General features: G+C 39.7%; 1 protein-coding gene across 3 annotated transcripts in view; it reads right to left on the minus strand.

The window, feature by feature from the left end:
* Positions 1–25,385, minus strand: part of fgfr1a (fibroblast growth factor receptor 1a) — a 30,127-nt gene extending 4,742 nt beyond the window's left edge. The window contains exons 1-11 of one of the 3 annotated variants that reach the window (XM_077561150.1): positions 24,764–25,385; positions 18,428–18,608; positions 11,157–11,399; positions 10,979–11,068; positions 10,655–10,827; positions 8,862–8,985; positions 7,160–7,350; positions 5,342–5,486; positions 2,210–2,400; positions 1,750–1,892; positions 77–198 (exon numbers count right to left, since the gene is read on the minus strand). In XM_077561150.1, coding sequence (XP_077417276.1) covers positions 77–198; positions 1,750–1,892; positions 2,210–2,400; positions 5,342–5,486; positions 7,160–7,350; positions 8,862–8,985; positions 10,655–10,827; positions 10,979–11,068; positions 11,157–11,399; positions 18,428–18,581 — 1,576 coding nt within the window. In that variant the 5' untranslated portion in view covers positions 18,582–18,608; positions 24,764–25,385. Of the gene's footprint in view, positions 1–76; positions 199–1,749; positions 1,893–2,202; positions 2,401–5,341; positions 5,487–6,234; positions 6,386–7,159; positions 7,351–8,861; positions 8,986–10,654; positions 10,828–10,978; positions 11,069–11,156; positions 11,400–18,427; positions 18,609–24,763 lie in introns of all 3 variants that reach the window. The other 2 variants (XM_077561149.1, XM_077561151.1) reach the window with 2 other exon arrangements.
* Positions 25,386–26,012: the final 627 nt, after the last annotated feature.

The raw sequence follows: 26,012 nt of genomic DNA on the forward strand, positions 1-26,012 counted from the left end.
CCAACTGTTGTTTACAGTGAGTGGGAGGCCACCAATTACTGCACTAATCCAAGGCAAGTTTCAAAGTCTTACTTACACTTCAACATTTTCACTGCAACTTTTGTCTCGCGGTTTGGCTTCTCTTTGTCGAGACCCAGTGCCTCTCCCATCACCACCTGACCAAAGCAGCCCTCGCCAAGGGGCTTCCCAAGAACAAGTCTGCAAGCAAGACAGTCAAAGAATGAGTTACTACTTCACGACATTGATAGGTTTAAACTAGGAGTGTCAGGCGATACATTTTTTTTAATCATAATTAATCACAATTTCAATAGTTAACTCATGATTAATCGCAAATTTTCTATTCTATTCTAAATGTACAATAAAATGTAATAAAAAAATTCCCGAAGTCTTCATACTCTTGTTAGTAAAAAAGTGGGAAAAATTTAACTCAAATAAATATGGCTGCATCTTTTGGTCATTGATACAGTAATTTCATAATAACATAAACTAGAGTTAAAATTAAAAAGATGTACTGTACTATAAAAAAGGAGTATGATATTGATTTGTGTTGGTCATTTTTCTGCCACTAGATGGCATAGTTGCATTTGTAAGACGGTGGTGACAGCTCAGTGCGTTTTTCTTTTCATATTAAGAACTACATTTTAATAATATGAAGCAACTTGTGAAATTCTGCACATTTTTAAAATTGGAAAATACAGCTTGACCCCAGTTTTCACAAATATATGCATAATTATTAAATCTATTAGTGTTCCCTTGCTATAAAGCGGTTTACTTTTCGCGGTCTCATGGTTTTTTTTAGTACAATTTTGCATGTTTTTTTTTTACAGTAATGTACCTATTTTATTAAATTTATTAAGGTTTGAACATTGAGAATGTTTAAACATGAGAGAAATGTGAGAAATGTAAATGCCTTGATGAGAAAAGTGTATAAACTGTGTGGTGAGGGGTTTTAGAGCCTTAAAACATTTATAATAAATGTAAAACATAAAGCTACTTCGTGGATTTCCTTTATCGCAAGTATTTTTTGGAACCTAACCCCAGCGGAAAACGAGAGAACGCTGCACTGCAAAATTTTGCAACTGGAATTCCCCTAGTACAGGCTATTAATCGTGCGTAAAAAAAAAAATTGTGGCGCTAAAAGAACTATAATTTAACTCAAAATTAACTCACTATATTTCACACCCCTAGTTTAAAACTGCTTTTCTTTCATAGCACTCCGATTCATGGGGTAGGTGTAACCTGAACATTTTTGATGCGTTAGACTGCTTTCTTAAGCCATGTTTCCGCTCCAGTTTGATTAGTGACAAAATGGTTCACATGAGTAAATACAAATTTTTGGTGGGATGTTGGAGGAAGCTGTAGCATCCAGAGATGAGCCATGCAAGCACAGGGACAACATGTAAACTCCCAAAAAAGAAGGCCAGGGCCGAGAATCAAACGCCGAACTTCATCACTGTAAGGCAGACGAGGTAAACATTCCAGCATTTTTGTTCAATAAAACCATCATTATTATAGGAGCTAATGTAATTGTTGAGCAAATAAGTAATTTGGAAAAGGAACAAAATAGCATAGGCTTAAATTGGAATAGCGTAAATCTATTCAGCGCACAAGCTAACCGTACTACACTACTTTTTTTGTCCAATCAGGTTTCAGCTTCCATGCAGCGTTAAACTTCCCAAAGCCTTAAACTCAATTGTACAATCGAACCAATCAGATTACAAATTGAATAGACATCAAATACGTGCATACCGATCTCGTGGAAGCTCCCAGCGGGGATCTTGCGGTAGTTCATACTCGGACACCCCTGACAACATTGGAGAGCCGCTTGAGGAAAGGCGAGGTCGAACCAACATCACACCAGAGTGGATGGAGGAACTTGAGTCCACGGACACCTGAGATAAGGAAGCCTGACATTACTCCCCTCATAGTGAAACAGACACAGATGACTGCCTAAACTAATTTACTGAAGAACAAGTTGGGGGGTGGGGGGGAAATATTTTGTTGAAATAACCTCTAGTACCGGTTCAAGAAGAACACGATACCTACCTGATACAAAACTTGGGCTCTTGACGATCTCTATGGAAGCATGCTTTTAGTAGAATTAAAGCATCAACATACACTCATACAGGTCAGAGCAAAAGGGGTGTTGTGAGAGAAAGGAGTGGGAAAAGGTAAAAATGTTCCAAACCCCCTATCTACTTTCTGTTACCTGTCTGCGCAGAGGGATGCTTTTAGCCAGCTTGTGGACAGCCAGCTGGCTGTTGAAGTCACTCTTCTTGGAGGAGGTGCGAATCTTCACAATAATCACGATGGCAACCATGACCGCGATGAAGAAGAAGCCCACACAGTAGATGACCACCTCCAGATAAGTGTGGTTGGCCGGAGGATAGTGTGGGACGGCTACATGGAGGGGGATTGCAGGCAGGGGAGTAGCATCAGCAAAGTGTACATATGGAAGGAAACATGTTGAAACATACTCAAAGCACTTACAGCATACACACACACACCAACATACAATCAAGCAATTGTGTCACACGCACACTTATAATGTTCTAGTGCCACAAGGCAAAAGCTCACATGTCGTTTAATTACTTGTGTAGAATTTTGTGTTGGTGCTAGTGATACACATTTTTTTTTAAAATGAAAGAGCCAATAAAAGTATATAATTAAACTGATTTTAATGTAGAAGTGAATCTACATAAGATCTTGTTTTTATCCTCCCATTTGATAAAAAGGACCATCATGGACGTGTATGTATTATTAACACCAAGAGTTGTGTGTAGCCTTATGGACAACACACTGAGGCACACGTTAGCTTGGGATGGGACTGTGTATTGGATCATTCAGAATGTGATGATCATATGTTGAGCAGGGGTGTCCCAAATTCCTAAAATCTACATCTAAAATTTGTGATTATACGCACTCATATTTAAGCAGTTTTATGTATCTCAAAATTTTTGAATAAATGGGTCCTATTTTCATCATACCTACTGTTGCTGACTATTGTTCTTTGTTTGAATAGTATCACTTGATCAAAGTTGCTTCTAACATTTAACATATATGTAAAAAAAAATAATACAAACCCAATTCCCCAAAAGTTGGGACACTATACAAATTGTGAATAAAAACTGAATGCAATTATGTGGAAGTGCCCAAAATTTTATTCAGGGCAGAACATAGAGAGAACAGGTCAAAAGTTTAAACTGAGAAACTGTATCATTTTAAGGGGAAACTATGTTGATTTTAAATTCCATGGTGTCAACAAATGTAAAAAAAAAAGTTGGGACAAGGCCATTTTCACCACTGTGAGGCATCCCCTCTTCTTCTTACAACAGTGTGCAAACGTCTGGGGATCGAGGAGGCAAGCTTCTCAAGTTTAGAAATAGGAACGCTGTCCCATTCTTGTCTAACACGCGTCTCTCTAACTGTTCAACTGTCTTGGGCTTTCTTTGTTGCACCTTCCCCTTTATGATGCATACAGTAAGCCTTCCTGTTTGCGATGCAGTGCCGTTTAAGGGCCCGAAGATCATGGGCATCCAGTATGATTTTTCAGGCTTGACCCTTACACAGAGATTGTTCCAGATTCTCTGAATCTTTGGATGATGTTATGCACTGTAGATGATGATTACTTTTGCAGTTTTTCGCTGGTAAACACCTTTTTGATATTTCTCCACTATCTTTCTGCGCAACATTGGAGGAATTGGTGATTCTCTACCCAGCTTTGCTTCTGAGAGACACTGCCACTCCGAGAAGCTCTTTTTATACTCCAATCTAGTCGCCAATGGACCTCATTGGTGGTAACTGGTCTTCCAGCAGTTTTTTTTATAAATGCAATAGACTTCTTCAGCCTCTTATTGCTACCTGTCCCAACTTTTGACCTGTTCTCTATGTTCTATTCTGAACAAAATATTGAAATTTGGCACTTCCACATACAGTAATTGCATTCAGTTTTTATACACAATTTGTATAGTGTCTCAACTTTTTGGGAATTGGGTTTGTGAAAGGATGTATAATTTCTGCTGATAACAGATCTATATCGGTATCGGACAATACTCTAGGCTGCAATATCGGTACCATATCGGAAGTGAAAAAGTATCGGGACACCCCTAACATTAAGGTCATTATACCATTTATATACACATAAATACATACATACACAAACACATACATATGTATGTATGGGTGTAGGGCTGGGCGATATGGAAAAAAAATCATATTTTGATATTCATTTCAGATATCTCGATAACGATATTAGTATAGATTCAGAGAAAAAGCAAAATATCAATCCAAAAGGATGTGAAAAATAGTTGTTTTTTATTATGTCTGACAGTCATCAGCATTAACAAAGTCAGCAATAACGAATTTAATTCACATTGTACTGCAACTGTGCTTTACCTTTTAACGATTAAAAAACTATTTAGTTACACCAGAAGTGTTTGTTTGATGCAGTTAACACTCACACACTGTGGACACGCCACAACTGATTTTGTCGTAGTTTTCAATATTAATGTCTGAAATGTTCATATCTAGATATGCATTTATTGTCCAGCCCCAGTATAATGTACTATGTATTTATGTACTGTATGTATGTATGTCAATTCTTAATTCTGTCTAACAAAGAGTTACATAATGGAGTCCCATCCGACCATCTGATGTTCTTTGCATCCCAAACCAAGTGTACCGCTACACCCATCACCAACACCAGCATTGCACGAGTGAGCTGCACTTGTGTTAAGAGGCTGACTGACAAGCAGCTTGATAATTGGACAAATGCCCATTCCAACACGGAGGAATGAGACACAAAGTACAGAGAGCCAATTATCAGAGTCGGCCGGACGATTCGCAGCAGGAAATGACACGAGGGATACATGTCATTTTAAGCGCTTGTCAAAGACAATTAGCTTTACGCTAAATGAAATGCAAACATCTATTTAAGTACAGAAAGGCTTGGAGAGTTCAAAGTGAAATCTGACCAGAGATGCCAAACGACTGTTTAAAAATAAACCTAGCTAAGGTCAAAAGGAATTCTTCACCTTTTTTCTGCCTGATTCTTTAAATTGTTATTATTACTTTATCCAGACTAGCTTTGAGGCAGGTTGAGAGTTGTTTGGCATTCTTAGACTTCATGTAAGCACAGCAAGGCCCGCAGTGAGGAAGGAGCCATGCTGAGAGAAAGAAAGTCAATTTCAACTTGCTTTCTCACAAGCTTTCTCACATTTGGACAGAATTCCATTAGTTTCAAATTCTGGCAAATGTGAAGGCAGGCAGACAGACAGACAGACAGACTCTTGCAAAGGAAAATTACGGGAATATAGGGAGGGAGAGGCAGAAGCACTGATACCTTCAAAAACGGTCAACCATGCAGAGTGATGAGAGAACCCGATAGAATTTCCCGCCAAGCAGGTATACTCCCCAGCGTCATCAAAAGACACATTTCTCAGTTGCAGGACTTCCATTTCCTTGTCCGTGGTGTTAAGGCCAGCGGTCTAGAAAATAAAGGAAGTAGACCCAACAAGAGGCCCAATAGAAAGAAGGGAACCATGAGTAAAGAATTCTGAGAGAGAGAAAAGTGACAGAGGAGAGATTTCCTCCTCCTACATCAAACACCATTTTTCCCAAAAAGGTATGACTTGAAGCCTGTCGGGGCGAGCCCCCCGACACACAACAATCTGTTAGTGGAATAGCTAGTTAGGGTTACGAAACCCAACATTGGGCCATCCCATCACCATGTTGAATACCTCAGTCTCATCTCCCCATGCACGAACGAGATGGGCAACATGGAAAACTCTCCAGCAGAACAGATCACACTCACACTAGGGCACACCTCGCATTCCTGTCTGTGGACAGTGAGCAGCAGACAAACAACTGGACGTCTGTGAAAGAGGAGAAAAAACAAAGGGGGTCCAGACAGTGTGAAGAGAGTGTGTCAGCATGTCAAAGGGCAAGGGAGCAAAATTCAAGATGGCAAAATGGCTAAAGGTAGAATGTGAGGACAGAGGAAAGAGTGAGTATTGAGAATTAGAGACTAAACACTTTCAACTGTTCTGCTGGGAATTTTCCATAGCGTCATTTACAGTCAGGAGCACTGAGGCAGGAGAGAAGGAGGGAGAAAACGGAGGGAGGGTGGGAGGAGAGAAACAGCTGAGGTTGTCTCCTGTTGTACGGGCCTAGATTTTCCAGGTGCGCTTGGGAGTGTCTCCACTGTGTTGTCCTGTACAGCTGCACAATGTTTACCTGTGGGCTCAAATCTGGTGACAGTCAGCCAGGCCGACTGATTGGCCTCGCCTATATAATTGGACACTTTACAAATATATTCTCCACTGTCCTCCTCAGTCACATTGGAGAGGGTCAGCAACTGAGCGTCCGAACTATTGACCCCAGAATGCTGGAAATAAAAGAATGTCACGGGCAACTCAAACAAAGAAGTCGCATGTGAGACATTTCATCAAAATCACTTTTTGACAAATTGCTTGGATTCCATTAGCTTTATTTTTTATGCATTTAGCTCAGTGGTTCTTAACCTTAATTTGAGTCAGTGTCAAGGTCACAGTAGAGCTTGGCCATCATTGGCTGCAGGTGATCCCGCTACATTGCTTGGCCTATCTGTGCAGCAGGGAATTTGATGCGCACAGAAGTCGACTTGTGACTGTTATGATGGTTGATTGTACGTCGTGATTTCTTTATTATTGTAATTCCTTCATATTATGTCGAACAAAAAAATGAAGTGGTTAGATTTGTGCAATATAAATTCACATGTATAACTTCAACGTATGGCGTTTCACAGGGTTTAATTCCGGGGCCTCTGCTGTTTTCATTGTATCTGCTGCCCCTGGGTTCCATCTTAAGAAAAAAACAGTGATTGTTTTAAAGTGCTCTATAAATACAGAGCGGAGTTGAGTGATGGGAGTCAGCGTCCTAACTGCATGATTTGCAATGCCAAGTTGAACACTTCTAGTCCAGCACAACTAAAGGAACCCTTCCTAAAGCCGCATGGAAGATGGGGAATACAGAAACACTTTTTGAAATCAAAGTGAAGAGAGCCAGATTTGATGGTTTAGTACCTCCAACAAGGTTAAGAACCACTGATTGAGCTACTGCAGCAACACTGTAACAGCAGTGTGGGCAATTATAGAAAAACAAATCAAGAGTGAGCTCCTACCTTGAGAATGCGGACATAGGGTAAGCCGTCTCCACCGACGCGACTCCCGTTGACCTCGATGTGCTTTAACCACTGGATGTGAGGCTGAGGGTCGCTAAAGACCTTGCACTCAAACTCCACATCGCTGCCCACCACTGCTGTGCGATTAGCAGGCAGGCCAGCCTGCAGGATGGGCCTGTGTGGAGAACGCTCTGCAACACAACCAAAATGTGTATAAATACATATACGATGATGACATTTTTTGTATAAATTTGACTTTTATTTTAAATACATATATGGATGAATGATGTGTAATTTGCAGACGCATTTTTTTGTTGAATGAAAGTGTAACTACACAGATTACAGGTTGCATTTCATATTAGTATGTCAGTACTTCTCTCCCTAAAGCAAAGATTTATTGTCAGAGTTATGGGCCTTGTTGAGATCCAGCCACCCCAGGAGAAACAGGCACAGGGAATGCGATTTATAGCACCAGAGTGAGAGCATGTCAGGGCAGGACTGAGGTGCATCATCAGTCCTCCATTCTGTGAAACTTAAGATGTACAGTATATACCAATAAGGGACAGATTCAGTATGTTCGCCTTGTGATGTCAACCAGGGTAAAATAAAAAAAATACACAAAAAATGACGGCCTGGTCGATATGGGGCACTTTCAAAATAATAATAATCAAACAGAATTTTGCGGATTAAACATAGATGGGGCAAGAACTAAAGGACAGTGATTGCTGACAGAACATTATTCTCTCTCTCTCTCTCTCTCTCTCTCTCTCTCTCTCTCTCTCTCTCTCTCTCTCTCTCTCTCTCTCTATATATCATTAAATGCAACAAAGATGACATTTAGGTTAGTTTTTATTTTATTATTATTTTGAAGTCTTGACCCTCATGACAGAAAAAAATGGCGTATAAGAAATCTGACTCATGTATACTTCATGTATAAATCATGCCAATAACTTTCCTCATTGTGCCCTATTTTTGGGCCCAATGCAAGTCTCTGGCAAAGCGAGGTCTAACTAAACCCAGAATAGAACCCCAGTAGAGCTCTGAGATCTGTAGACTCGGGTCAATTAGTGGAGTCCCAAGTTCAAAGCAAGCATGGTGAAGCTGCATTTAGCTGCTATGCTGCACGCAAATGGAATAAGCTGCCAATAGAAGTGAAGTCAGCCCGGAGTATAAATGCGTTTAAACCTTGTTTAAAAATGAACTTTTCTCCCATACCTTTGATTGAGGTATTTCAAACATTTTTAAATCAATCTTCTTCTTTTTTTATTAGTAATCCTAAAAACCTACTTTTACCAAATGTTTTAGCTAGTTTTAAAGGTATCCTGTTATTGTATTTAAATATTGTTCAATGTTAGCAATTTTCCTGTTGTTTGTAAATGCCTTTAGGTGCTGTCTCTCCTTATGTGAAACACAGTTGCTTTATGAACAAAATTCACATTTAAAAAAAAAAAGAGAGAAAAAAAGTTGCGTTACCTTGCCTAACTGTGCGCTTGGTTGTGAAATTGAGGGCATAAACTAAAAATATCAATCTTCTAGATAATTGATAAATAATCAATAATTGGCAGCTAATCAGATAATTGATCAAATGAATTGTTAAGTGTTGCATTTATGAATACATAAACTCCAGATGGAAAAATATATTGTTATATTGAAAAAAAATACAAAAAGTTGTTGTAAATATTTTTTTAGAGTCATCACCTACCGACAACATCCAACTGGTAGGTGTGATTGATGCTCCCATACTGGTTTTCCACCACACAGGTATAGTTTCCCTTATCGGAGGGCACTACAGATTCCATGATGATGGTCCAAACATGGTCGCGAACCTAAGCATTGAAGAAAATGGGCATTACACAAAATTCTATGCATAATCAATTTAATCAACATGTAATTCAGAGTTTCCCCATTCTATCAAGAGTCCATAAAAATGATGGCAAAGCCAGTCAAGAGAAGAGTGAAAATCTTCAGCGGATCTCTTTTAATGAGGAAATAATATATACTTCTGATTTTACAAGACTGCCAGTGCCTACTAATCTATTTTGAAGCCAGTCAAATGTTTTTTAAAAATAGATCATATATAAGATAACATGAATTGGTTTGAGTCTAGCTGCATTTCAAGGGAAACCTGTAAGTACTCGTATTTTACATTTTGCACTTGGCTTTCCATTTCTTTACAAGTAAGCCAATTAAGACAAAACAAGAACTTTTTCACATCTGCTTTCTGAATATGAATGTCTCACTAATATTGTGGTAAATGAAGTGGAATGGTAACAAGGTCCTACTTCCTGTAGGCAACATATCTTTCAAGCAGCAGATCTTTTCTACCCACAGGAAAATTTGGTACATATTATATGCATGTATGCAGCAGCCTGTCTTATTAGCACCGACAGATGACTGGTTCGTTTCACGCTAAAAAAAATTTTTCCATAAATCTGCCGAGACCAGGAATGTGTGATTGGCAAACAGACCTCTAAGGCAATGGCAACATCAAACATGCGTGTACAGAGCCTGAGCCCAGCGCTTTCCCTCATTTAGCCAACACAAGAGGAATCCAGCTGCCTGCCGCCAGATGTGTTGTGCTTGACTTCATACATGTGGTCCACATTATTCCCTTCTTCCTGCACGTCTCTAAGCAGACGATATACAGTATATGAACAATAGAAGTCCGGCCATAAAAGCAAGCGTGAGCGAGATGAGAGACATCCCGAGCCGCCAATGTGGACCTTTGCACCATGAGTGAAAAAAACAGCAGCCAGATGGTAAAATGTAATGCCTGGCTGTTGTGGGCTGGGCAAAGGGGGAGGGAACAGGCAGCTGAGAGGAAACTCCTAAATGTATCCCAGCTGGGAAGGAAGAAGACTTGGCGATGCATGAGGCTAAACTAGCCTATATTGTACATTGATAGAAATAGCAGACATTGAGGAGGAGGAGTGTGTTTTTGTTTTTCTCTAAATGTGTAAACACATGCCCCACACACCTGTGCAACTGGATCGTCCTATTTAAAATATAAGTTTTATGTGTGCAAAAGAAAACGACATTCAACAACCTGTTAGATGTTCCGTTCAACATGTAATTCATCCTTTGTGATCAAATATGTGTAGGAGCTATGACAAAAGAAATCCGGCAAATCTCCGAAAGACCTCTGCGTGAAAAAGGTTGCTTCAATCGGCAATTGGTCTTATCTTGACTACTGCAATCTCCCATTTGATCAACAGTCAGTCAACTATGAATTCAGCTTGCTTGGATAGAGGGCGTGCTCTGTGTTTGCTCAGTGTGTTGTCGGATCCGTGTCACTGTGTTATGCATCTATTTTACAACAATCAAAATACATGTCATAGGCAAAGTTCCTGATGTCCTGTGAAGATAAGAATACATTTGCACTCCTGCTCAAAGAGTTTGCGCTTCCAGAATAAGCAACAACTTGCTAAAAAAAGGTTATAGTTGAAAATATTAGAAGAGCAATGGACTCTAAAGATCAATAGACATCAAACTGACCTTAAAACCTCCAATTCGATGGTCTCTCTTAAACTCTTTTCCATTCTTGTACCATTTCAATGTAGGTGTTGGGTTGCCACTGGCCTGACAACGAAACTTGACAGTCTTGCTGGCAGGGACGGCATGTAACTTTTTCTCCATTTTTTCCGGATGAGCCCATTGTGGAGCCATCGCTACAACAAAGAAATACAGACACTCAGTTAATCCATGGTTTAAATACAATAAAACAACACTCTGAAAGTTTCTGAATACAAGCAAAAAAAATTGAGTTGTGTTTGTAAAATGTGAGTTTTGAAGTACGAATAAAGCTTTGAGCCAACTCACGCAGTAGTTTCTGACTGCCTAATAATTTAGCTTCCTCCGAAGAAGATTCTTCATCCTCATCATCGTCCTCCGACGAGGCCAGGGTGTCAACTGTTTAAAGAGAAATATTTTATTAGGCATTTTAGTGTCTTGACTTATGATTACATGACTGTTATTGCATCCGGTTTCATTAGTATACCTGTGACGTTGAAAAAGACACTGTGGTTGCCAAAGGTCATGCATGCGTACAGGCCAGAGTCTGCCAGCTCCACCGTCTCAATCTCCAACTGGCCATTACGTATGCGTGTGTGTTCTCCATCAACTACGACCGCATGGTCTTTAGTCCAGTTGAAAGCATGTAGGGGGTCCTTGGTGAAGCAACTTAGGTCCAGACGATCCCCAAGATAAAGGGTGAAAAGCTCAGCTTGTGTTTCCACGGCGACTAAAAAGAATAATGAGAAATGGTTTCCATTTAGTAGCTCAGATAATATTGTCATTCCCAAATAGTTATAAAAGAAAGAAATAGCCCAAAGCAGCAGCAGCAAAATCACAGACAGAATAAATATAAAGTATTGTTGTTGTTTTTTTTAACCAATCAGACACCACACAAAAATGAGCCTGTCCATTTGAAAAATGTACTTTAATCATACAGCAATAACCAAGAGACACTAGAAAAGATCTTCTTTGATTTCCTTCTGGCACAATGCCCGCGGTGCCTCTTCCCCAAATTAAATTGCATCTTAAATGGGGCCCAATCGGCAAATAGGCAAGGAGCCACTTGGGATAGGAAGGTGAAATTCGATTACAGGAATGAAGAGCGGGGAAGCGTCACAGGGCAGGACACCTGAGCCCCCCGTTCTAAATTACTACATAGAGGGAGGGAGTAACCCAATTATGTTGACACACAGTCACAATGGCGTTGTTTGTGTGGTTAGAAAGGTAGGAAGCATCACAGGCCAACTTTTCTGAATTTGTTGCTCAAGGATACCACGTAAACTTTTGTAATTCATTTGGAAGTTATTTGCATTATTGTGAGCTATTATCAAATGTGTTGTTTGTAACATGCCAGAAGACCAGTGGCCATCTCCAAAAGTGATTTGCCGAAAACATACCTCATCACAACAGTAATCACGTACTGTATAAAGCATAACAACAACATAACCCCTCCCACCACCACAACAAAGTCCTCCTCACAATAGTAACCAGGAAGCCCGAGAGAGTTAGCATGTGCACATGAGCGCACAAGTGAGGGCCTGCAGTGGCAGGTTCTAGTACCAGTTGCTATGGTGACCCCACTCGGGCCTAGTAAAGGTATTTCCTGAATCGCACATGTCTGACAGACTCTTAATCCCAGCAGGAAAAGGGGCCAGGGGGGTAGGATCAACTTTCCCCTCCGAAAAACACAACATAGGGGTCCAAAGCAGAAGAGACATTTATAGTGATCCAACCTGGATGCAAGGAAACCTTTTACTCCGTGTGAGGGCCATTCAGTGTTTCTGTTCCTGCCCTCTAAACGGAGATGCCACTGATAAAGCTGTGTCAACATCCCAGCTGTTAATCTGGCTGCAGACATCATAAAACGCCCAGAAAAGTTGTTAAAAAATGGTTGGTAGACCACAGTCCAGTACATTAGCTTAAAGGAAAACTGCAATGAGTGTGACACAAAGTATGTGGAAAAAGTATCCCACTAAAAAAGTTGTGTTGAAATTACATGATAAACACTCAAGAAGAATTTGTTTTCAACTCTTCACCCTCAGCCAAGTGTGAACCTCAGTGAATATTTCTTCTAAATATGAGCATATTTGATCTCTGTGAAGCCTCATGCCGCTATGATTGAATTACACTGGATTAAAGAACTTTGCCGCCCATCTGGACAGCCCGGCCAACTATTTGGTGAGACAATGATTGACATCGTTTAAAATCAGCCTAATAACAGAAATCCTTCAAAGAATTTATGTGAGGAGGTAAGCATGCTGACACACTTAGGAAAACGAGGGGTACCAAAAAAGTTCACTGGTGTGAAAGGAAGAGTTGGCGCCAGTCGCTGGAACACACTCTGGCTATGCGATAGGAAGCAATATGCTGCATGAATGACTTGTGGGATTTCCTGCTCCCACTGAAGTGATGGCTAAATGCAGCAAAATCTGATGGCCGGTCGGGGCTCTGTAGTGGTACTCCGTTAAGCAACCAAAAGAGACTGAAAAGGCATTTGGGACAAAAGCCAGGACATGTAGGAAGCGCAAGAATAGCACAATGGCCATTAGCAAGTCCCCCAAAATTCACTTGAAAACTGTTTCTCGTGAAAGCACTCCAGTGGAGGGCCCTTTCACTGCTAAATGAGCTGATGATAATTAGCATGGATTAACAGTTGGAGCTGACTAGGCTTTCCGTGGAGAGCAATGTTAAACTTTCATTATCCTTCAAATGAGCTAAACATTATTTAGCTTCACTCTCAAACTCAAGAAAAATAAGATTACTTCAATGAAAAATCTATATATAAAACACCTAATTGTTTTATTATTAAAATTACCAATACCTTAACTAAAGTATTTCCCTTACAATAAAGAATTCAAAGCCATCAACAGTTCACTGCAAGCCACGAAATAAGTCAAAAATAGTCGTGATTGAACTGGTTCAACACAACAATTTGTGCTAAGGGATTTTTCTCCCAAGAATGGGACTCACAACTCAGATTTAAGTTGCCAAATTTTAAGACCTGCAACTCGACTTAGATTCGTCCACTAAAGACTTGAGACTTGACCCGGACTCTTCTTTTGGTACTATTGAACATTACAAGTCTCTATGGTGTGGCTTAATTGCTCTCATTACTGCATCTCATTACTCCAAATGTCTGTGTGTGTGTGTGGCTCAGGTGCCAGCTTGTAAGATGTCCCTCTCTCCCTATTTTTCGATACACCCGAGCAACTTCCAATGTTAATGGCCTAGAATAGACAAAAGCAACAACAACACATACAATCACCAGCAAGGTAAACACGGAACAACACTGCCATTTGTTATAACTTTTGCTTTTAAAGACTTTATCCAGCAAGTCGCACTCGTGGTAAGGAACTTGAGACTTGACTTGGATTTGGCCTCAGAGGCTCTTGATTTGACTGTGCTTTGGCTTCACTCTTTCTCATGACAGTGACTATGTTTACAAGCCATCAATATTCGGGTTAAGCTTTAAATTACGGTTTCTGAAAGATTCGGAATAACTCGTTTACATGCGTGAGTAAAACTTGCTACATGCTAATGTGATCAACACCAAAGACAGTGTAATGACGCAAATAACATCATTTCAGTCTCTTATTTTCTCCAATCAATAAAATACATTATTTTCATATCACTCTTAGACTTAGAGTTTTTAAAAAATCCAAATAAGAACCTATTTGTTTTTTTGCACATATTTACATGGGCTTTCAAAATTAGATTTTTTTGCCAGTCCCCTTTGAGCCAGCAGATACATTGCAAGGAGCGAATGGCCGGGAGACTCCAGTCGAGTCACCGAACCTCCACCTGATGACCCGCCTGCACCGTAGCCTTAGTAACAGGGAAAGAGGTGTGTGGAAGCAGTTGGAACCTGGCACTGTCATTGTTTTCTAATCGCACAATCAATTGCACTTTGAATGTTCTTGGAAGCCACATTGATGGCTGATTTAGATAAAGAGAAAAATAAAGATGTGTGACTGTATGCCAAGTATGAAACGCGCAGTGAGTGACGTTCTGGGCGTGGGAGGGAAAAACACAACTAAGCGCTCGGCGTGGATGCTCTGATTGTCGTGAGACATACTTGGACCGTGAACCTAAGCAAAATTTGCCGACAAATGTTGCTTTCTCCAGCTGTTGTGTCGTAGTGAGTCAGACGGTCGCTTGGGTCGCAGTACTGATCGAGGATGTGGGAGTTGGGGATCTTGTTCTTCGGGTGCCAAGCAACTCATACATGGAATTCTGGAGAGTCAAAGCAAGTGCTGGGTGCTGTATGGATCTTGGCTCCAATGCTTTCAGGACATCCACCTTCTCTGTGCTCTTCCTCTCTGGCATGATGCAGCTGTAACCTTTCATCACAGCTACGGCCAGTGACAATCCAATATCAGTGTTGCCTGAGGTAGGCTCAATAATGGTGTCTCCTGGTTTGAGGATCCTCTCTCTCTCTGTGTCCTCCACCATTCACAGATGATGATGAACTCACACTTGGCCAATATTTCATCCAGCCATCCATTTTCTTAACCGCTTGTCCTCACAAGGGTCGCGGCAATATTTCATAATATGTTGGTTTTTTGTCCTTAAACTGGGGCGTTTGTGAACCAAGGTTCCACTGTACTTGCAGGATAATGAGATTCATACCAGGTTAAAAATTTAAACTTACAACTCAAGAGCCTATTCTTCGCAATGCAACCATTAAACAGCACATATTAGAAGGCAATGGGGTACAAACTGCAAAAATAAAAATACAGAAAAAGAGCAACTGAAGCAAAAGGTTCAACCAAAGCACATTTATCATTAAATGCTTGTCCAACTGGCCTCTTGGGGTAATCAGTGTATTTAATTTGATCAGGGGGAGCGCCTTTTCGTATATCTGAGCAACACATAAAGCCTCTAGAACTAATGAAAGAAACATGCATACTAGATACTAGATAACAATTTCCATACAACTATTTTGTTTCCTTGCTCAAGACAAAAGGAATGAAACTAAATGCTTCTACTGTGATTGTTTGTCGACAGCTGAAGCCATCCGTCACCCAGCAGGGAAGTGGGGGGAAATGAAGCATTCCCAAGCTAAAGTCAGAGGGGGAGCAGGAGAAAAAGCACATAGGCGCATAAGATAATACCTGGCCATTTGGTGAATAAGACCTGAGGAGTGTCTCACACTTCCCCAAGTAAATACTGCAGCTCATCTGGAAGATAATCATTCTCAATAAACCTTATTTCTAACGATGGCCCAGCATATACCACATCACATACACTGGATACAAAAATATATGTTTCATTACTAGGAAAAACAGGAGCTGGAATAGTGGTAGGGCTGCCCTTGAGCTACAGATGGAACTCATTTATTCAGCATGTCCTACCATTGGCTTAAATGAAACCGTTTAGAAAAAGTTTATTTTAGGGCCCAAGCCTCTTATGCTTCATTATTCTGATTATAATGCTGAGCTGATCATATCCCTCCGCCGATTACCACTTCCGACTATATGGTGTGTCAACACCCAAAGCCATCTACCCAGGAATTTAGACAACTATTATAGTTGGCGCCTGTCCAAAAGGCACAATTATCGAGGTTCCGTTTCACCCTGTCTCTCCCCTTCATATGGAAGTAAATCAGTTGAAACTGTATCCGTCATAGAACGTCCTTGCATTACACATTCCAGTTTAAAGCAATACACCATTGAAAACTCATTTTACAGTATTCAATTAGGCTGTGAGTCTAAAGAATAAAAATGCAAATATCGCTGGCATCTTCTTCCCTAAATTTTAAAGCCAATTAAAACTGCTCCTCTCGTGATGTAGGGTTAAGCACGTTGAGCACAACAAAATGTAGCTGGCGCAGGGAGTAAAAATTGGCCGGATATTTACCGTCCAAGGTTAGAGGCCGTCCACAAATCACACGATACAGGGTGACGCATGTTAATGGGAAATCGAGTCCCACATACTGTAAAACGCAACTTGCGGACAGTCCTCAACTTTCACTCGCTATGCGGCGACTGAATGCATCTTCATCATTGGCCACAGTTTCATCTTCACATTCGGCTGGACTCAAATCTTCGCCGAGTCCCCCATGGCTGTATTGCTTTTGAAGAAGTGCTTCGTTGCTGGTGTAATTCCTCTCCTTTATGTTTTCGTGGGACGCAATAATTCCTCGTGAGTGTCTGTGTAGTCATTCGAAGCAATGTGATTTCATGCGTGTTTACAGCACGCAATACGTCACAATCACATGATGTCCTAAAATGGACGCTACCGTACCTAATGCAAAAATATCCCTAAAAGTACTATAAAATACTAATTGCTCAACATAAATACAGTAGATTTTTCGGGGAAGAGTTGAGTAACCATTTCACAGAATACCTGCATGGTTAGCTTTTAATAAATAATATATTACTTTAACCCATTAAGGCCTAAAGCCCCTGGTAAAACATGCCTCTAAAACCTAAGGGTGACTTTTGAGTCACCCCCCGAAAACTTGGAAGTTTTCCTGGCAATTCAACAATATTAAAAATAATTAATGTCTCAGCTGCTGAAGAAGATAGAAACGTAATTCTAAAAACATTTCAGAACTTACTTGTGGCGTTCACACAAACCTAAGTTTATTATTATAAAACTTCAATATATATATTTTTTAAATCAACAAACATATGTCGCATCTGCGGGTTTATAACTCCAAATATATTTACCTTCAAAACTGGAGCGCAGTCGTAATGACCTCGGGGGATTGAGTGGTAATTATTCGTCGTCCATTCCGTTACAAAGCCGTCAACATTTTCAACATCCTCATTATCTACAAACATATTTCTTAACAATATGTCACTGTCGACTCCTTACACTGATTCGAGTTCTTCCCGCGCCGTCGTCAATCGCATAATTTATTTCATAACTCCCGCAAATCTGCATCAACCAGAAACACTTGAATAAAATTCCAGGACATCCTACGAGGCCCACGTCACCCTCTCGTGCATATTCTGATTAATTTAATCACCTAAGAGACCAAGAATTGGTCAAATGACATATCCGCTGGTCATGCGCTCCCGGCCTTAATGGGTTAAGGTCTGTCAGTAGTGAAAATGTGGTTCTTCAAAAAAAGAGATCCCTCCAATAAAAGACGATTCGATACGCATCTCGATATATTGACAAATATGATGACGTTTTCAGACTGACTGTAAAATGCAAGCCAGGCCAGTAGTTGACACTTTGTAAACACCCATTGCATGCACACCAGCTGCTTGTCCAATCTACACAAAATGTCTTTTGAATACTGTTTGCTGGCATATTTGTGTTATGTAATGACTTCGGTACGTAATGGATGTGGTAATGTACACTTTGCTGGGGAAGCGTTACAACCACAAACATGATGATCACACTTTTTCAAGCAAGCAACAAGCATGTATTTTCTTTCCAGATGAATGTTTTCACTGTTTCCATCGAGAAGAGTTTTAAGACCCTTATTTCAGCATACAAAATACCGTTGTCATGTAAAGAAACGTTCAAATGACACGGTTCCATTCTTAGATTTAAAAAGAAATGTGTTAAAAAAAAGCCCCTAAAATCGAGGACACTGGTAAAAATCGCAAACTTCACTATTGTATTATGTGGTAGTGTGTCACATTCATTCCAGTTCAAACAACAACGCTTTGCTTATCAATGGACTATAGAAGTGTAGAGTTGAGATGAAGGAAACTTAGAAGTTGAGTTCAATCAGCTCTAAAATACAAGAACCCAAGTAGGTGGAGAAGTTGGAAGTATATCCCACAAACTTACCTTCATCGGGGATGGCGGGGCGGCAGTGTGTCCTTAAAACCTGGGCAGAAAAAGCCAGAAGCAGAAGTACACTTGGCCTCATCAGCATCCTGTTGAGGGAGCTATAATTGTTGGCTTTTCTGCGACTGGAACTCCATTCAGAACTTTGGGGCATCAACAGCTGGTCATTTGCAGATATAAACTGTGGAAAATAGGAGCACAAATGCATGAGTCTGCCTGTCTTAAAAGTACAACTCAGCAGAGAGCAAAAAGCCTAAAATAGGACAAGTAATACAAGTATAGAGTTTTTCTTTTTTTAAACAAGAACATTGTAAAAGTAGAGAAAAGTTCTCAGTGACTGCAAAGTTCAGGGAGGTACTTAAGGACTATGTGTGTCATTATTATTCATAAACACTGATCATGTGAAACGCAGACAACCAATCTTAGCACAGGCAGTGATCGTTGACCTGGGTTTGATTGAACCCCAGGGGTTCGGTGAGTCAGTGCCAGAGTTTCGGCGGAGGACAATATGATGAATATGAGCAATATCAATTCACATGTGTAACGGAACGTACGGTGTTCTACAAGGTTCAATTCTGGGGCTTCTGCTGTTGTCATTTGCATCTGCTAACCTCTGGGTTCCATTGTAAGAAAACTGTGCTCTATGAATGTAAGTGAAGGGAGTCAGCGTTCCTAACAGCTTGATTTGCAAAGCTAAGCAATTCTAGCCATCCATTTTCCAAACCGCTTATTCTAGTCTAGCTAGCTAGCAAAACTCAAGGAACACTTTCTTAAGAAGCATGTAGATGGGGAATACAAGAACACAAAACTTTCTGAATTCCAGGTGAAGTCAGATTTGATAAAACGGCGACTCTCCCTTGTTCATTTTGTTCACCGGTAAACCCTATGCCCACTCCTTGAATTTGGAAACAAAAAATCGTATTTTATTTTTCAATAAGGAAGGTTTTGGTTACACTGGGCTAGACACATCTTGCATAGAATTGCATGAGATGTTTTGTCCAAAACCTTTGTGTAACCGGTGAATATAAAGTCATGACGGTTTTTTTGTTCTTCACATGTATACCCTACAAAATTGAGCACTGTGACTGACCCCCCCACACACACACATCTGCTTGCATCATCACCCCCTAGCATCTGGCCTCAGAGATTAACGCTTGCCCCTACCCCCCTCTTGAGGAATCTGTTAAAGACCAAAAAACTACAGCGTGTTATGTGACACCGTTGTAGAGAGACATCATTTCCACACCTCAAGATCTATTACCTAACATTTGGTTTTGGTCCTAGCCCAAGAGCCTCAACAACCATTTGCTCCCATAGGCTGAATGGAAAGGGAGGAGAGGAAAAAACGCACGCACACACACAATTTGCGGGGCTGTCCGACTACAGCAGAGAGCTGGAAATAAAGTTCTTTGTGATCAATTGTGCAGCGAGTACATGAGTAAGTTAGTAGTAAAACAACAAACAACATCACATGTGATTCAAAGCCCTAATTGGTTTTATTTGTTTACCCAGAGCAATGTTCTGATGCAGCTGTGCTTTCTTTTAAGCATTAATCACCAGTGAGTGTTGAGGTCCCAAAAAGGCACTCCATTTAGCCCTAAACCAATCCATTTTCACTTTCCGAGAACACTTCACTATTCCAGCAGCTGAGTTGTGCCATGGGGAATCAAGGCTGACGAAGAAGCTTGGTCATCGCGGCTTTGTAAGAAGTGACTCACTCGTTGGGAAGATTCCAAGAAAGTGCTTCTGCGGCAAGACCGCACGGTCCCTGTTCTCTTGGCATCACGGCGACCAGTCAGCGAGAAGGAGGAAGTCGCTTGTCGAAAGTATGACACAAAGCTCTGTCATCCTCAGTTCCCATGAGAGTGAGGGTCAAACTAAACTGTGTTTTACTATGCACATACTCAGCATAGGCTCTTCAACTTGGTTTACCAACGCCCATCTGAACTTGATCTGAATTAATATTAACGATTTTATTGTATAATATACAAAATTGGCAGAGCCTTGCCAAAGCAATCTACATCGGGCACGATAGTTTTGGTTCATATAAATAGTTTTTTTGTTCACATATTGAGACTTTTGATAAAACCTCTTCTATAGTCAATATTCATTCTGATTTCTTAACACAGAAAACAATTCAGGAAGCATATCTAAATGAAAATATATAATGCACAGCATTTAATGTTTAGCTTTCTTTTCATACACTTAAAACCCAAAATGATCTATAATGTTTTTGTTAAACAGATATCGCCTGACAAGAAAAGACAAAAAAGCGAAATGAAAAAATGTGGCCAAAGTGTAAGAATCATTTTGAGCTTAACAGGACATGATACATGGTTGTAGACAAATTTCCTCAAATCACTTTAATAGCACAAGACTTACTGGCTGTCGCGAGAAGTGAAGCCACCGGTGGCCCTCTTACGTTGCCACTCGCTAAGGCCGCCTAACTTGAATACATTGATTTCTCCGCAGCGTTTTCATGTTATTTTCTGCCTCGTTAGCGAAAATGACACTGATAAGACTAGGAGAAGCGCTGCATGCACATTTCAATGGTAAGAATGTGCAGAATGTTGGCTATATTTGATCGCCAACTACGGCAACTGCACTAGGTCAAACAAAATAAATAAGAAGTGCCCAGAAGACGTAACTTCTGTTCTCTGCTGATTGGTTATTTCCACTGTCTGTTTGGTTAACTTTGCCCCGCCTCAGAAATGCGCTTTAGGGCAGACTCACTCGCTGGTACAGCAATGAGTCTGGTGTCAAGGCTAATCAGACAGTACTGAGAACGTGAGTTATTAGTAGACAAGAGTATTAGGACCAGACTGGGCCCATTCACTTGCATTGACTTAAAAATAATCTAAACTTTTGTTTGTTAACCTAGGAAATTCTTTATTAACTCATTCACTGCCATTGACGACTATAAACGTCAACAATTCTTTTTAACTATTTCTATTAATTTAACACTTGTTTCCACTTTTGTTAACAAGAGTATGAAAACTTATATATTTTTTATTGTACATTTAGAACAGAGATGAAATTTGTGATTAATCGTGAGTTAACTAGTGAAGTCATGCGATTAATTACAATTAAAAAAAATTATGGCCTCCTGCCCCTAATTTTTAATAATCTTCTTTTTTTTTTTAATGAATTTATGGCAGTGAATGAGTTAAGTGCATAAATGCTACAAAGAAGCGGTTTCCATTAAAAAGGGGGTTGGATTTTTTTTATTTATGCATAAAATTCCTCAACTCTGCAATTCTGTCGCCCCTTCTCAGTTATTTCTACTCTTCAGATCATTTACCAAGGCCAAGATATACACTTGCACAAAAACAAAACCGATTTTTTTTTCCTACAGCCTTACAATGCAGACTTGGTTCATCAACAGCATTCCACGAGATGACACTTAAATGTAAAAACAATCAGTGTCAAGCTGCTTGACACATTGCCATTTGCTTCACGTGCACATCCAAAATTCCTTTCACAGCAAGCCTGGTACATTGGGTGTTTACATTTCTTAATGGGTAGTTGGAATTGCATACTTTATTAATAGATACAAACAATTTTAGGAACATATCGCAATTTCTATTCAATTCACAACTTTCTTCAAATCAACGTTCAGGGCAATAGTCACAATGTACAGTAGCAATTACAAACATAACAGGAAAAAAATACATCATTCATACCATCAAAACCTTCAACGCTATTACTGTAATAATGCACTTAAGAGGCTGTATGAATAAGTCTTTTTTTTTTTTTAATGGTTCAATAAGCAAGACCGACTGCTTTCCATCATACATGTATAAATATGCATAACAGTTTATGTAAAAATTACGGATGTTCGAGACTACTTTTTTTCAGACTGATACCAGTATCGGTACACAATCCTAGAGTTCATTTTAATTTTGACATTTTAATACATCGGAGGAGAGCAAGACGCAGAAGGAGTAGTCATGGCAATTTCCGGTATCAGAAGTAGAAGGTTTCGGTTTTAGTAGAAGTAAAGGAGTTCCCTGTCTTTGACATGTTAGCTCCGGTGTTAGCTAGCTCTGTTCTTCAGCATTGGACTCAAGTCACAATCAGGCAAGTAAAACATTAATGGACAATGGCAATAAAAAGCCAGCTAAAAAGATAAAGTAAGAATGTTGGTGCTGCTTTGTGGTGGCGTCTTCTGCAAACAAGTATTTACAGTGCAATGCTCGAGGAAGGTGGACGTAAATAACTTTACACATTACACTGTAGGATGAAAAATATATATTTTTTAAAACAGTGCACATTACTTAGTTGAAAATTAGTATTATTACCATGTATTTTTGAATGGTATTGCTGTTTTATTTAATTTGATCTTTAATTAAATTAATTGCTTTTAATTTTATGTTTAATAAATGTAATTGTTTTGCTTATTTCAAATAGATTTAAAAAGTCAATAATTATCAGTATAGACTTATATGAAATACTTAATAGAGGCGAAACCCGGATTTTTTGCAACATTTGTCAGAAAAGTTGCCAAATCTGATATTCACTCCCTACGTAAGCATTGGCCACTCAGTGAGATGCCACTGTGTGTTTAATAAGACACTGCTCCTGCCTGAAAACCTTGAAGCAGTCTTGGTGAAACGTAAAGTTCACCAAGGAGTGTAAACTCTGCAAGTTCCCGCCATACTTTTAGTAAAGGATGCACCCATTCCCTTAACTGCTGCTCGTCTCCTCCTAGGGCTTTCTTTGCAACAAAGAGATACATTTTGTCACAGTGCCGTCTACTTCTCGTCAAAACCAGCGGCAAAAGCTTCCATGTTTACTGCCTGGCAGATAGCTACATACGCAAGCAGAGCTTGTAAATGAGGACATACTGGCACCGGTGTATTGTTGCCTTTCCGTGCTGCCGCGCGCAGACCTTGTGCGAGTGCAGTGTGAAAAGTATATGGCTGTTCAGTGTAATGAGTACTATATTCATTATATCATATCAGTTATGTAAACAAATTAACTTTATCAATCAATTTATGAAATAAATAGCATATTATTTACTGTTTTATTCAGTTTTTAATGAGTTTTATTAAAAAGGGGTTTACTTCTCTATACACTTGTATGACAGTTACGAATGTTAAAATGTTGCATTAAAAATTGTGCAAAATATTAAAAAAAAATGTTTCACAGACCTTGACACAGATTGAACTGAACTGACTCTGCAAATGTATATTGTATGGGAACATCTCTTACAAAAGTCCACAGGACGTGTTGAGAAATTAGAATTAGACAACCAACGTCACGACACAACATGTCACGTCACAGAACTGATTGTGTTAGACTTTGGAGCTTCCACTGGACAAAACTTTACAGCATTTCAAGTATGGCCAGAATCCAATACAAGCACCTGAATTAAGACCACTTAATCAAGCAAAAATAAATACCATGACAACTACAAGGAATCCAAACAACCCCAAACAAAGAATACTTTCAATCACACAAGATGTAATTGAGTAATATTGTCAGAAGGAGAATTAGTACCAGGTGTAAATGTATTGCTAAACAGACATATTTGCACTTATGCAGAAGTTCATATAACATCACTCAGCCTCCTTGACAGATTTCATGACAGTTAGAGCAATAATGGTGTTTGACAAGCATAGCTTAACAGCATTTTCTAATGACTGGCCACAGTGTGGATTTTGTCTGAGCTTTTCTTGTGTTCGAAAATCGTTTGGCATGGTGGACAAACAACTGTAGAACATTAAAATGATACAATGTACATGCATGTTGCTGCAAAAAAAAAAAACAGCACAGCAGCAACTCAAGTCATTGTATTTAGTACATTATAGTATACTTTACTAACTTTACATCAATAACATTGTGCCTTACTATTTGCACATAAGTTAGTATTGGCTAAGGATAGTTTTCTATTATTTATTTATATATACATGTTTTTTTTTACATCACAAACACGGAGATGCACCCCAATTTCGTTGCATCTCCATACAATGACAATTAAGGCTTAAAATAAAACTATTTCAAATGTTTAGATTCGATTTATGGATGCAATGACTATGATATTTAATTGTTATATATATTTTCTGGCATTTATTTACGACTGTCCGCAATTGAAGATACGTCAGGAACGTTATAGAAATACTGCAGAGTGTTTAATTGTTGTTTATAAACGTATATATTTCTTGAAAGCGCAAAAAAAAAAAGATTTGTCCAAGAGTAATGAAATGATTCATCTATGCATTCCTTTTGAAGAGAATGACCTTATCAGTAGGATCTCAGCGGGAAACAATGCTAGCCCCACAGCACGTCAACATACAATAAAAACGTGTTTGGGGAATAAGAAAAGAAGCTCACCTTACTGGCGACCAGCCAGCGTGGGTCTGATAAGAACACTCCGGAGCTGAGATTGGAGGGAGAAAAAGTTCCCCCAGAAAAAGGGAATATCCAGTCGGAATGAGTGGAAGCTGCGACACTCACTTTGGTCGCAAATGTGGAAGTTTAGCTAACAAGCTCGCGCATATTTTCCCCAAACTTGCGCGGTGAAGAGAGTGCGCGTGCAAGATTAGAGATCAGGGAGGGCGATGCAGGGGAAAAAACTTCGGTAGGATGAATCGGATTTGAGTTGATCGGATGTAATGCGAGATACAGTCAGGCTTTTCTTTCCGAGGTTTTTTTATTTTTAATTTTTTTTAACGCCGCTAACACCAACACTGTTGGCTAACTTCGGTTGTTCCGTCGTCCATTGATCTCATCGTCTTCACTCGAGATGAATCGCAGTCCTCTCACCTCCGAGGGAAAAAAACTAAGTTCCTTAAGTCTGTTGCTGTTTGTATTATTTCCTCGCGAGAAAGGGCCCTCAAGTAGATTCTAAAAAGTTATTAGGAGTATTCCTAGTGGAAGAAAAATGTTCAGCAACGGGAATCCGTGAAACTCCAAACCGACCCCTTAATTTTCAGACGAGTGGATGTGCATCCTCTGGGGCATTGACTAAACGCAACTGTGATAACTTCCGGTCTGCGGTTTGAAAATAAAAGCATTTTATTGTGAAACTGGAAACTTGAAAACTACCTCGTGTAGTGTCTCCTACCTACACCACATTTCATTCAGTTGAAGTATTTTTAACTAATATTCAACTATTCTGAAAAAAGAAATAAACAGTTTATGAAATAACCGCACAAAATAGTACATCACTGCATAATAACAATAATAATAATCATAATAATAATACTGCTACTATAGATTAAGGATAATGTATTCGGGAGAAATACGCCAAATGTTTTAGGACTCATCAAGAAAACAGGTGGTGAGTAATGGCAGGCTCTCGTCTCACCTGACATATACCGTACACAGCTTTATTTTGAAGTTGACGTTACCGAGTCTTCGGGCTGTTAAGTGTATTTTGAGAATTGACGGCGCTCTGTTGAGTTGGAAGAAACCTGGCTCCCCCTGGCATCCATTACACCTCTGCGGCTCCCCACAGGCTCACACTTTGCATTGTTATGAACTTGTGAGGTTTGAAAAACATTGTTTTGCACTGCATTTCTATTTGTAACGTTATATTATACCAGAGGTGGCCAAGTTCGGTCCTCGAGAGCCACTATCC

The sequence above is a fragment of the Vanacampus margaritifer genome, chromosome 3, assembly GCF_051991255.1.
Source record: "Vanacampus margaritifer isolate UIUO_Vmar chromosome 3, RoL_Vmar_1.0, whole genome shotgun sequence".
NCBI classification, from domain to species: Eukaryota; Metazoa; Chordata; class Actinopteri; order Syngnathiformes; family Syngnathidae; genus Vanacampus; species Vanacampus margaritifer.